This window comes from Carlito syrichta, unplaced genomic scaffold (genome assembly GCF_000164805.1).
Source record: "Carlito syrichta isolate Samal-C Ts95f unplaced genomic scaffold, Tarsius_syrichta-2.0.1 Scaffold230908, whole genome shotgun sequence".
In the NCBI taxonomy this organism is placed as follows: domain Eukaryota; kingdom Metazoa; phylum Chordata; class Mammalia; order Primates; family Tarsiidae; genus Carlito; species Carlito syrichta.
In genome coordinates this window covers 192218-205973 of record NW_007175004.1, presented here as the reverse complement: position 1 = coordinate 205973, position 13756 = coordinate 192218, and the positions used below count along the sequence as shown (strand labels likewise).

Below are 13756 nucleotides of genomic sequence, written 5' to 3'. Positions count from 1 at the left end.
TGATGAGCTATGTTCTCCACAGTATAAATACAGGAAGTATATTCAGTCCCTCTGAAATCGGATATTCAGAACCCCAAAGTCATTGCAACAGCCTCCCTCGCTTTGGAATGACGGTATAAAGCCAAAATCAATAGTATATCTTGAGGCGAGACAAAAAGCAGTCCAGGTCAGGCACCGTGGCTCACACCTATAATCCCAGTACTTTGGGATACCGAGGTGGGTAGACAGCTTGAGCCCAAGAGTTCCAGACCAGCCTGGGCAACATAGTGAGACCCCAGCTCTACAAAAAAAAATTTTTTTAAATTAGCTGGGCATGGTGGTGCATGTCTCTAGTCCCAGCTACTCAGGAGGCTCAGGCAGGAGGATTACCTGAGCCCAGGGGGTTGAGGCTGCAATGAATTGTGATTGTGCCACTCACTCCAGCCTGGGCAACAGAGTGAGATCCTGACTCAAAATATGTATATATTTACTTATTTATTTTATATACTAGATTCCAGAGGAATGGATAGATTAAATATCACTCAGTCAGTGTTCCATAAATATTGTTTCTCATCCTTGAGATTTTGGTATGTCGCCTCTAATTAAAATTCATAGCATCATTAGTAGTGGTAATTGAGAAAGTGATTTTCCTCAAAAAAGTGCTGGTAGTGGAACCTAGAAAAAAAAAAGTAGAGGTTGGAAGGAACGAAAACAAAGCTAACAGATAGAAAGTGATTGAGAAACTGGTACCAGGACTGCTGAAAGCTTTGCTCCAGGCAAGTTCTCCTTCAGTTTGTTGTGTTGGTATTTAGACAGGGATTGAAGCTAAAAAAAAGTCGGCTCACCTGTGCTTCCTCTGTTGCAGGAAACAGAGCCCGATTTTGACAACTGTGCAGTTTGTATAGAAGGCTACAAGCCCAACGACGTGGTCAGAATCCTGCCCTGCCGGTGAGTTGCAAGATTGCCTGCTTCTGATGGGGTAGTATGTGGTGCGTGCCTGCCTGACCTCACTGGCTCGGACCTGCTGGGTTTCGCTTTACATGATTAGTCGGCCTCAGTGTTTCCCTGTTTACATTGCAGACAGCCAGAACACTCTTGTTTGTGTGCAACCTTTGTCCTTGAAAATATTTTGTATCATGAAATCAGAAATTTTTTTTTGTTCCCCTTTGCATCAAAGTAAGTATATGACTATGAACTAGAACCTCGTGATACGGTAATTTGATGATGTGGCCTCCGAGGACACATTTTCTTGAGCAACAGATCCTTGATGTTCAGAATCAATTCTGGCTTTTGCCAGTAATCGTTTTGTTAACATAATACACTCTTAAAAATATTTTGTGAATGATCATGAAGGGCTTAGCCATCACAATATAGTCAATAGTAAGTTGGGGCCAGGCGTGGTGGCTCATGCCTGTAATCCCAGCACTCTGAGAGGCTAAAGCAGGAGGATTGCTTGAGCCCAGGAGCTCGAGACCAGCCTGGGTAACACAGTGAGACCTCATCTCTACAAAAAATAAAATAAAAAATTAGGACATGATGGTGCATACCTGTAGCCCCAGCTACTCGGAAGGCTGAAGTGGAAGGATTGCCTGAGCCCAGGAAGTCGGAAGTCAAGACTGTGGTGAGCCATGATTGGCCCACTGCACTTCAGCCTGGGTAACACAGTGGGACCCTGACTCAAAAAATAAAAATGAGTAAGTAGGAAGCCAAAGGCAGACTCCATTCATTTTTACATTTTACTGACAGAAAGAGAATGTGACACTCAAATTTCCCCCAAATTCTTGAATTTGAGGAGTATGCCAGCACGTATAGTTGACAACTAACTCCCCAGGTGATTCTAATATAATCTTAGTTTCTCTCCCTAATTGCAATTCACAGTGAAGGTGTCTGAGTTCTTTTTAAATTGTTAACAGTAAATAAATGTAAATACTCTAATGAAATTGAGCATTTTAAAGCTGCATAAAAGCCATTCTCCTTAATGGAAAACCGTTTTTAGTGGTTTTTTTTTTTCATATTAAGTGTCCTAAAAATAAAAATGAGATTACATCTTGATGAAAGAGACTTCATTTATAAAGATTGACTTTAAAAACTCTCAGAGAATTTGAAAGTAAATACATAGGAAAAAATACAACAATAGAAAATAAACCATTTGCCCATGAAGCAACACAAACTTAAAAACTGTTTGTTAGAAACACAAAAGAAACAAAATATGGATTTAGAGGACTGATTTAATAATCCCCAAACCAAGAGGTGACAAAAAAGGACAAGATATTCAAATAGATGCAGAAACCCCCAAGGGAACTGGATCTTAGTTGAAGTGCCCACAGGCAAACTGGTCACCAGGAAAATGGGCATTAGGAAAGCATGTCCAGATGGCCTCCGTAAAGACCTGCAAGTGTGACTCCGTTTCCCTTAGTATGTAGATGTCTGACCCTAAGACCAAATCATAAATCAAGACTCATGAAGATTTATCAGTTTCCTTCTTATGAGGTTACTGCATATAAATACTTTCTACACATTACATTTAGTACTTCCTTGGTGATTTCCAGAAACACTGGCAAAGAAAGGCAGTATGTGAACTATGAAATGCCTCTCGAGGTAACATCTTTTTTCTCTGCAGTATTTTATTAAAGATTTCATAGAGTCTCATGGTTATAAATAAGTATTTTCCTTTAATTTTCTACCTGGAGATTTTTTCATACCCTATAAGGATACTAATAAAAAAAATTAAAGCCAATTAAAGTTAACTATCTACTTTTTCCTGAGAATTCAAATAAATTTATACACATAATTGAGATCTGTTTTAAAATTTACATATGTATAGCTTAGTTTAGATCTAAAATTCATACAGTGTAAAATAATTTATTAACTTAAAGTTCTGTCATGAATAAATTTCATGTTACTACATACACATAATTGCTGGAGGCTGCATGCATATTATCTAAGCCATAGGTGTTCTACAATTGAATTCTCCATGTCTTAGTTTGGGAAGATTTGGTGATTTCAGATTTTTATTTGTGGTCTGGTACAATGGTTCCTGTAATCCCAGTGCTTTGAGAGGCCAGAGCAGGAGAATCACTTGAGACCAGGAGTTCAAGACCAGCCTGAGCAACATAGCAATACCACCATCTCTCAAAAAAATAAAAAACTAGCCAGGCATGGTGGCGCACACCTGTAGGTCCAGGCACCTGGAAGGCTAAGGGAGGATCAGGATCACTTGAGCTCAGTAGTTTGAAGCTATGATTAGCTATGAATACTCCACTGCATTCCAGCCTGGGTGACCCCAAGATACTGCCTCTTAAAAAAAAAAAAAAAAATTATGACAAATTGCATTATTTTAACAGTATTTAGATTTTCATGATCTATTATTACAGATCTCCTCTTACATATAATTTTTTGAAAATATTAACCAAGAAAATAGCATTTTAATATTTGTCACCCAAAAATAACTTTAGGAACTTTAATTTCATTTACTTTATCCCCTGCTCAAGGCCAGATCAGTTTGTCTTCATGTTCTTCCGTTTTAAAATGATTATTTGGTTCTCAGCTCATTCTGGGATTCTTTTTGCTTTAAGCTTCTTACTGTACATCTTTTATTTCCTTATTGTGGATCCTGCTTTAAATAACAAAATATATTTGCGCATTTCCAAACACAGTGCTAGTTCATTACTGTCTGATCTTATGCTAGTCACACGTATCTACTCTTTGAATAGCTCATGCATTTTTTTCCATGATGATTTTAAAATCAAGATATTTTTATGCCTATTGCTGGTTTCTGCCAGACAGTTTGCACTAATAGATATTATCAAACAAATGCTCTGGCATTTGCTTTTAGTTAGATAATTTTCTCCGGGGTATCATTAAACCTTTGCTCCTATGAACTTCCCAGATTCTCTTTCTCCTTATTCTGCCGACTCATCCACAGAATTCATTGCATCTCCTTCGAGTAAAAACTGTTTCAAAATATGTTCCAGCTTATCATCTCCTGTCACCTTGTAACTCCTGGCATACTAGGTGCATCTCTTCTCTATGGCTTCCATTTAGGATATCTTTCCAAGTCACCCAGGTATATTCTGTACCACGACTTTATTTATTTATTAATTTTTAATTTTTATTTTTTTGAGTTGGAGTCTCATTCTGTTGCCCAGGTTCGAGTGCAGAGGCACAATCACAGCCTTCACCACCTGGGCTCAGGAGATCCTTCCACCTCAGCCTTCTGAGTACCTGGGACTACAGGTGCAGCACACCACAATACCGGCTTTTTTTTTTTTTTTCCATTGTAGAAACAAGGTCTCACTATGTTGCCCAGGCTTGTCTCCAACCTGGGCTTGAGCAATCCTCCTGACTCCACCTCTCAAAATGTTGGGATTGGATTACAGGCATGAGCCGCTGCACCAGCTGACTTTTTCAAAATTACTCTCTTCTTTGTCCCTACTGAGGCCCCGTACAAAATATGATTAAGTAGAAAATGCCTTCCTTTTTTTTACATGAGGTCTAACAATTAAGTTCACGAATTTATCCTAGAAAAAGTGCTGCGTACTTCACTGCCGAATATCATTATGATATCCTTAGAAGTACCTCCCTTGGGAAGCTATGTACTGACTCCAGTGCCTAGTCCACCCATCAAAGCAGTTTTAGTACTCTTTTTCTGGAATGGCCATCAGAGCTGTCATCATATTACCCTTGACATCTTGAATGTCATCAAAATGTCTTCTTTTGAATATTTCCTATATCTTTAGGTAAAGAAAAAAGTCACTGGGAGTCAGATCAGGTAGGGAAGATGTTCTAATACAGTTATTTGTTTGCTGCCTAAAAACTTCCTCACAGATGGTGCTGTGTAAGCTGGTGCATTGTCATGATGCAAGAACTCTTTCAGGACCATTTTTGCACAGTTGTTTCTCATGCCAAAATTTTCAGTTAAGATTTCTCTGTTTCTCTATTGATGTTTATTTGGTCTGCTATGCTTCTCACAGTCAGTCAATGATTTTGATGCACAACTTGACAAATTTTTGCAAGGTTTTCATCAGTTCTGCTTGTTACTGAATTGTCCTGACCACTCTTCATCAGTGGCCCTTTCTCTCCCCTCATAAAAACATTTAATCCATGGATACGCTGCCATTTTCTTCACGGCATTATCCCCATAAACTTGGATTAACACATCCCTGATTTCACTTCCACTTTTGCCAAGTTTAACAAGAATTTTAATGTGTGATCGCTGCTCTCATTCAAGCTCTGAGATTCTCACAAGGGCACACAAAGACACGCAACAACAATAATGAACACCACTCAGCAAAACACCACTACACATTAACACAAACACAGCTATGAGACATTGATATGCCAAGGCTGTGAAACCTTACTGAGTGATTTGTACAGTGCTGCCAACACAAGTGCACGGTGATGAGTTCGTGAAATTAATTGTCAAATGGTCTATGTAGTCATGGCAACTATTAAAATTAAGTTGTGCATATACTCACCTACCACTTCTTCCCCTTCATTCTTTCTTCTTCCTTCTCTGGCACATGAGGGCGAGCCGCCTCCCCTCCAGGGTGAGTCTGGACATGTGCATGTCCCATGAGGGACAGACCCTTGGCTGCACACAGAACACTTCATTGTTGGACAGGTCTAACATCTGCAGCTTGGATTTTATCCTAATACCCCACTACGGCATTTTTCAAGACATATGACATAGCATGTATTATATTATATCTTCAGGCTGTTTTTTTAAAGTTCAGATTGGTATTTGCGATTATGATTTTTTAGCCACAAGATATTTTATTGAAGTATTTTGTTGAAATTGTACTGTCTTCTCTTGTCCAGAGAACAAGTTAGTCTTGCTGATCCTTCCATGGCTTTTATCATGTGGTGTCCCTGCCATTCTTCAAGGATAATTCATTTCAGTTTGTTTAACTACCTGATTTCAATGTCTCACAAAGAATATAAATTCTGTGAGCAGGCCAAAAGTTCTTGTTAGTCTTTTTTTTTTTTTTTTGAAAGCAGGATTTATTGAGAGGACAGAAAAGCTCCCACAGTGGGAGGGGACCCGGAGGGGTTGCCTCTAGTCATTTTTTAAAAGCAAAGCAATGTATACATCCTTTCCCTGCATGCTAGTAAAATAACCTCCTATCTCTAATTTAACTCTTTAGCATTTTCAATCTTTTGGGAGGATATTCGTTTCTACTACAGACTTCTTAGAGTTTGCAAACATCTCCCCCACAATGGAGGAAAAATGTAAAAGCTGCCTAGTCACAAGCAGACCCTCAGATAAACTTTTTTAGAAACTAAAGGCTTCCTTTGGACCAACAAATATGTTGTAGCAACTGTGTGCCAAAAATAGTGAGGATGAAAATACAAATGGCAGGACATGTGCTCTGAAGGATACAGTCGAGGAGTGGGTGACAGAATTTAAATAAGTAATCAGTAATGACAAAATTTGTAAAAAATTTTTAAAAATTGAGAAACCAATACCAGACACAAGAAAGTTAAGAAAGCCTCCCTAGCCTCCTGATCCTTCCAGGGGCTTTTATCATGTGGTGTCCTTGCCATTCTTCAAGGATAATTCATTTCAGTTTGTTTAACTACCTGATTTCAATGTCTCACAAAGAATGATTTGTTTTGTCTATCACGACCTTACTATAGAAAATTTGCAAAACAGATAAAGTATGGAAATATCTGCCTAGTTCCCTCATACAGGGAACTATTGCTAATGTTTCTATATATTTCCTTCCTTGTATTTCCTATGCCTATTGCTGCAAGTTTGAGATACTACTGTCAACATTGTTTAATATCCTGCGTTGTAAGAATTTGCTAGGAAAATAGCATTAGGCTGTTCGTGGCTCGTTTTGACCTTCCTTTGGCCTCTGACACTATAGGCAGACATTGATTGGGCTCTAAGTTGTACAAATCAACCTTAATCCCTATGATGTTGGTGCTGATGTTGAGTCAGCCCTTCAAGGGACAGGGGTCTTTTCATGACCCAGTCAAAATTTTTGACTGAGATAAAACAAGAATGTGTCCTGGCCCCCATTAGCTTATTTTATAATAACCCTTTGCCGGGCTCGGTGGCTCAGCCTGTAATCCTGTGCCTTGGGAGGCTGAGGTGAGTGGATTGCCTGAGCCCGTGGGTTCGAGACCCGCTTGGGCAACTTGGCAAGACCTCATCTCTACAATAATCAAAAAATTAGCTGGGTGTGGTAGCGCGCGCCTGTAGTTCCAGCTTTACTTGGAAGGCTGAGGCAGAAGGATCACCGGAGCCCAGCAGGTCGAGGCTGCGGTGGCCGGGAGCAGCCACTGCACTCCAGTCTGGGCGACAGAGTGAGACTCCAACTCAAAAAAAAAAGCAAACGCTACCAATATTTGCATCAGCCTAAGCGTTGCCTTGTGAATCGTGTTTCCTGGAACATACTGCAGGGAGCAGTGTTGTCAGTGCAGCTTGGACTTACATGAGGTCTTTTTACTTTGGTGCAGGGAGAGATGGTTCTTGTCTAAAAGTGTTGCACTCCTCTGCTTAACATGCCAACGTTGAAGCCGATTCCCACAGTGTTTAAAGTGTCAGAGGCCCAAGCAGTCCCATGTCGGGCTCCGAAAATGCCTCTGTAGGCCTCACTCTTTATAAGATGTTTGTTTTAGAATCCTGGAGCTATTTTGGGACTGATTTGGGGGGTTTTATGGTAAAATACATATAACATAAAATTTACTGTTTGAATCATTTTTAAGTGTACAGCTCAATGGCATTAAGCAGGCATCCCCACCATCCATTTCTAGAATGTCTTCATTCTCCCAAAATGAAACTCTGAATCCATTAAAGAGTACTTCCCCGTTGCCCCAGTCTGGAATTTGTTGTGTGCCTTGTTCTTAACTTAGGTTTGATTCTATGCACTGAAGAAAATGTCAATGAAGGAACTTAGATTTTGATTCAAGAATCGAATTAAAGTTCGCTTAACTAAAAATTAGTCTTTATATGCTCAAAAACCTGACAAGGAATGATACGTCTACATATTTATATTATTATTAATATTGCTATTGTTTTCATACTAAAATGATGTTACTCTTGTCATTAGTACTATAGTACTCTTAGTACTATCATCAGTACTAGAAATGGTTCCTGTGACCATCACTTCATTCCCTGCTTCGGCTCCTGCCTCCTAATTATTTATTCTGATGAGTCTATTTTTAATTGTCAAGCAAGATGAGCTGAACTCCACGTACATGTTCAGCAAGTACTACTTAAAACTCAATATGTGTATCAGAAGTGTGAGTTTAAAAAAATTTTTCTCCAAGAAGATCAATTGAATTGTAGTTTGGTCCTTTCTGGTTTTCTAAAATGTACTTTGGGAACAAGGTTAATTCACAAAAAAAATAAAAACTTATATAATTTCATATTAACTCACTACAGGAGAGTTGAGTTGTCTGGTGCAATTGAGATCTCTTTTATCAGAGGTTACTGTAAGAAGATGTCTTAAGTAACTCATCCTTGTGTCTCTTGATAAGATTTTGGACTCTGACTTTTTCATGAGAACTCACCAGAGTAATTCTCATGTGGAATAACTATGTTTCTCTCAAGCAAGATAAACATTTTTATATTGTAGGTCTTGAATTGTGATACTGTCTGGATTTCTTCTGTGTGGTGATAGAAAGCCAAGAGCATTTATGTGTAGCCTATCATAGCCAAAAGGCATTTTTCAGCCCCATCTCTGACTGTTTTATGTCTCCATTCTTATTTTTCTTTCTTCTTTTGCTTTCTAGCTTTTTTTTTTTTTGGATATTTTCACCTTCAAAGTAACTTTAAACCCTTTCTAGAATAGACATGTCTTTTCCATGTCTTTTGAAAATTTGTCAACATCAACTTTAATTCATAGGTAATATCCCACCTGCCATAATTTATTTGCCTAACTATATTTGGATGTTTAAATGGTTCCCCCACGCACACTTTTTCTGCTATTCTAAATAAGTCTGTGGCAAATAGTTCTGCATATAGACCTTAATTCACATTTTGGGGTATTTCCTTGCTTCTAAGTTTATAAATTTAAGTTGCCTAATTATTCCATCAATAGAATATGAAAGGAGTTTTCCAGACAGTGAAAGCTAAGAAGAACATTTCAAGCAAAGGTAACTGTGGTATCCTGGAACTGTTAAGAGTACATTGCGTGTTTGAGATGAGGCTGGAGGGTAGGCTGCCCAATCATTCAGGACAGAGTGCCCCACCAAGGAGGATTCATAACCAGGTGCTGGGGAACCCATTTCTTGGTTCAGTTTGTGCTCCATACACAGCATACTCGCAACCATATGGAGTGTGGCTCAAAGGTATCTGACTGGAGTCAGAGGGGACCAGTTAGGAGACTCTTGCAAAGTCCAGGTAAGAAATGTTAGGGAACTGAATTGCCATGCTGGCCCTGGGGTGTGAAGAGATGGATACATTCAAGAAGGACTCAGCGATGAACCAGCATAACTCAACATTTGGAATAGTTGGAAATAGTGTCTACTTCTGAGACTGGTGGCTGATGGATAATTATGTATTTGTTTGCATTTAAAACATGCTCATGTCTTTCCATTTGGATTCTAAATACAAAAGAAATCCAGCAGTTTGTACACTATCACTCAAAAACCACAACATGAGAAACAAATTATTTCAAGCCCTGAAAGAAATTTGAGCACTCGAAAACAAATAAAACTTGAGGACCAGCTTTGGCTTCTCTTTTGAAGCCTTTCTTCAGAATTACTCTGCCCAAAAAACTCCCACCACTTGATCACATAGGCAAAGATATATTCTATATGTGTAACTATTCAATTCTCTGTGTAAACTATACCCTCTGTGACCCTTACTTGTTCTCTTACCTCCTTTTTAGGAATGAAGCTAAATTTGTTTTTTTGTTTTTTTCCTGAGTTGGAGTCTCACTCTGTCGCCCAGACTGGAGTGCAGCGGCCGCTCCCGGGCACCGCAGCCTCGACCTGCTGGGCTCCGGCGATCCTTCCGCTTCAGCCTTGCTAGTAGCCGGAATTACAGGCGCACGCTACCATGCCCGGCTGATTTTTTTTTTTTACTTATTGTAGAGATGAGGTCTTGCTGCCCAGGCGGGTCTTGAACCCGCGGACTCAGGCAATCCACTCACCTCAGCCTCCCAAAGGCGCGGGATTCAGGCTGAGCCACCGAGCCTGGCTCGAAGCTAAATTTCTATATCAGTTCCAGATCTTCCTGTCATGATTTGGGACATCGAATATATTATACTATTTCTTTGTTGTTGTTGTTATTTGAAATGTAAGGCTATACTTTTACAAAGATCAGAACATGACTAACAGCATTAATGTTAAAAGATATGAGGTGGGGATTTAAGCACAATTGTACAATTCTATAATACACTAAAAATAAAAAACAGAATAAATGTTTTCTGTCTAAAGTGTAGTACTAAGTAATGCTGAAAGGACAAATAAAGCTTGTGAGTATAAATAAAGGCCACCATAGATAGCCTAACTTGCAAAGGAATTTTTTTTTTTTTTTTTTTTTGAGATGTAGTCTCACTCTGACTTCTCCAGGGGAGTGCAGTGGCACGATCATAACTCACTGGGCAACCTCATGGGCCCAGGCAATCCTTCCACCTCAGCCTCCCAAGTAGCCGAGACTACAGGCATGCGCCACCACGCCTGTCTAGTGTTTATTTTTATTTTTTATTTTATTTTTTGTAGATATTAGGTCTCACTATGTTGTCTAGATTGGTCTCAAACTCTTGGGCTCAAGTGATCCTCCTGCCTCAGCCCCCGGGGTATCTAGGACTACAGGCCTGCACCACCACACCCAGCTAATGTTTTGAATTTTTTTTTTTTTAGAGACAAAGTCTCACTATGTTGCCTAGGCTGGTCTCGAACTCCTGGGGGCAAACGATCCTTCTGCTCCACCTTCCCAAAGTGATAGGATTACAGGTGTGAGCCATCATGCCCGGCCCTGCAGAGGAATTTCTAGTGACATTTTAAGGTCTGTGTCAGATAGAACCTAAAAGGGATACAGGCCTGGAGATTTGAGAAAGGATTTTTTTTTTTTTTTTTTTTGGGGGTTTTTAAAAAGTCATAGCCTAAATCTGGTCTACTAGTTTCAATGAATTATTTGAAAGTCTGTTATGTACGTACAGTCAAGACACTCATATATCATTTCTGTCCATCAAACCAATGAGACAGCTGACTGCTTTTCTTTCTCAGTTGACATGATTGATGTAAATTTTAGCATAGACCTAGCCATTCATTGACTTCTCAAATATTGCATCCCATGAATGTCCATTACCAGAAAAGTAGCTCTGGGAGACAATTAGGATAAAAGTACATGGGAAACAGCAGAGAGATCCAGCTTTCTGATCAAACACATATCCCAAGGCTTCAAGAGTGACTTGCCTGCCAAGGCCCAGCCTCCTTAATACTAAATTGGTAAGATTTACTGAGCCAATGTCGGTGAGTACGCAGTGCCCACGCAAAAAATGCCTTAGTGGTGCTCCAGTCTGACAGGCCTCCTGAGAAGTTTATTGGTTCGTTATGTTCCATAGAGTGTCCTTGTTCCCACTGGGTCCTTCCAACCAAATCCACCTGGGCAGTTCATAGTCTCCCTGCTTGTCCCAGAACTCCAATGTCTTGGACCCTGATTGACAACGAAAGGTAAAAATCAAAGTGGGACTCGGATATTCATTTGTGAACTTCTCTTTCTATGAGAGGAGGGGAGCTCTCATTCACTCTTCCTGCCAGGCAGGACATGTTAATGATAATAAGCAACATAATGTCAGGAAGTATTATCCGAATGTAAAAGTGGACATCATTTTAATATTTGAAAAGTTAAAGACTCACAATCAAGGTTTACTGAAATCACTAAAAATAGACACTTAGCCCTTAAGATTTTTAAACCCAGGAACAAGTTTGATTTTAAGATGAGTCAAATGAACTGAATATCTGTGTGGACAGAAAATTCCAAGCTCCTGTGAGCAGAATTTTTTTTACAAAATGCTGTAATGGGATCAGGATTCCGATTATGAGTCTTATAACTTGTAAAGTAGAAAACAAAGGGGCAATTTCCAACCAGGCAGAAATGCCTGTCCTGCTTTCACCCTGCTGTGCCTGTTACTTGGACTTGATTAGGAACAGATTTTTTTTTTTCCTCCAAATTCTTTGTTTTGAAAGGAGTGAATGATATTGGCTGATGTTCCTAAGATTTGACTTACTCTTTTATGCCCATATTATGCAAGTTAGATTATTGAACATTCTGGGCTTTTTTGCTGTTTGTTTATAGATTTTTTAAAAAATAAATAACTGTCAAGCCATCACTGCTAATTAAGGAAAATTTTGAAAATAGAGAAAAGTATAAAGTAAACAAAAATAATCTCTTCACCCAAAAATAAATCATTATTAATCCTAGTTATTTTTATAATACATATATAGTAACATTATCTACCTATTTCTTTATCTATTAATTTATTTTGAGTCAGTGTCTCATTCTGTCACCCAACCTGAAGTGCGGTGGCATGATCACAGCTCACAACAGCCTTGACCTCCTGGGCTCAAGTGATCCTTCTGCCTCAGCCTCCTATGTAGCCACCACACCCAGCAATTTATTTTTATTTTTATTTTTTGTAGAGATGAAGTCTCGTTATATTGCCTAGGCTGATCTTAAACTCCTGGACTCAAGCAATCCTCCCACTCCCAAGTGCTGAGATTACAAGTGTGAGCCACTGCGCCAAACATATGTATATGTTTTAGAGAGTCAGGCAATTACACAGTTTTCATTCTGCTTTCTCATTTAATATTAAAAAGCAAGCATTTTCCTATAACTTTATAAGTTATTTTAAAATATTTCAGTGGCTGCAGAATAGTCCATTATAGGATTTATCTAGCTTCCTATTTTTCTGCACTTAATAGCTTCCACTTTTTCATCATATAAGTACTGTATTTATCCTTTAAGATACAGTCCTAAGAGTGAATTTACTGGATCAAAAGGTATTTTAAAGGATCTTGAAACATTTTATCCAGTTGCTCTCCTGAAAGGTGGTCATGATTTATGCCTCACTAGCATATGTGAGAACATTATCCTTAGTGCTCCCTGGGAACCAGGAAGGAGTACATCGCTAAAGCATCTTTCTCATTTGATATCCAAATATACAGGTAGTTTTTTTTTTTCATTTGTACTTTCTTTTTTTATTATACTTTTTTAAATTTTAAAGATGCGGGGTACAATTCTACAGGTAGTTTTAATTCTGATATCTTGATTTCTTTGAGTTGCTACTGTTGACTAACAGGACCATTCTACATATCACATTATATCTAATGTAAATTGTCGTTGGTTACTAGATGTTTCCTAATTTCAGATATGTTAAAATGGGGAGAATGATATGGCCTAGAGGGGATAAAATATGATAATAACTATTTTTAATATGTTGTTTTTATATTTTGGGTAAACAATGTTTTTTTCTCACTTAAGTGTTTTTATTTTGTTTTCTATGATGCTTTTTGATTAACAGAATTTAAAAGTCACATAATAAAATTTGCAAATTGTTACATTTGTGTTTTTATCTCTTCCTCCATATTTTAATCCATCCCTATGAAGAAATAAGACAACCGATCAGTGAGCTATGCTTTTAAAACTTTTCTAAAAATTCATGCTGCTATATGATGTTATTGTTTCTGACAACCATTTTTTAAAACACCCATTCCTTCAGGCTTTATATACTCAGCCAAATTAAAAGTTGCACATTGGCCGGGCTCGGTGGCTCAGCCTGTAATCCCAGCGCTTTGGGAGGCCGAGGTGAGCGGA

General features: G+C 38.7%; 1 protein-coding gene across 1 annotated transcript in view; it reads left to right on the top strand.

Annotated features, from left to right (window-relative positions):
* Window positions 1-13756, top strand: part of RNF150 (ring finger protein 150) — a gene marked incomplete at its 5' end in the record, with an annotated part of 98296 nt that overhangs the window by 25869 nt on the left and 58671 nt on the right. Inside the window, one exon of the mRNA XM_008051753.2 lies at window positions 845-927. Coding sequence (XP_008049944.2) covers window positions 845-927 — 83 coding nt within the window. The remainder of the gene's footprint in view (window positions 1-844; window positions 928-13756) is intronic.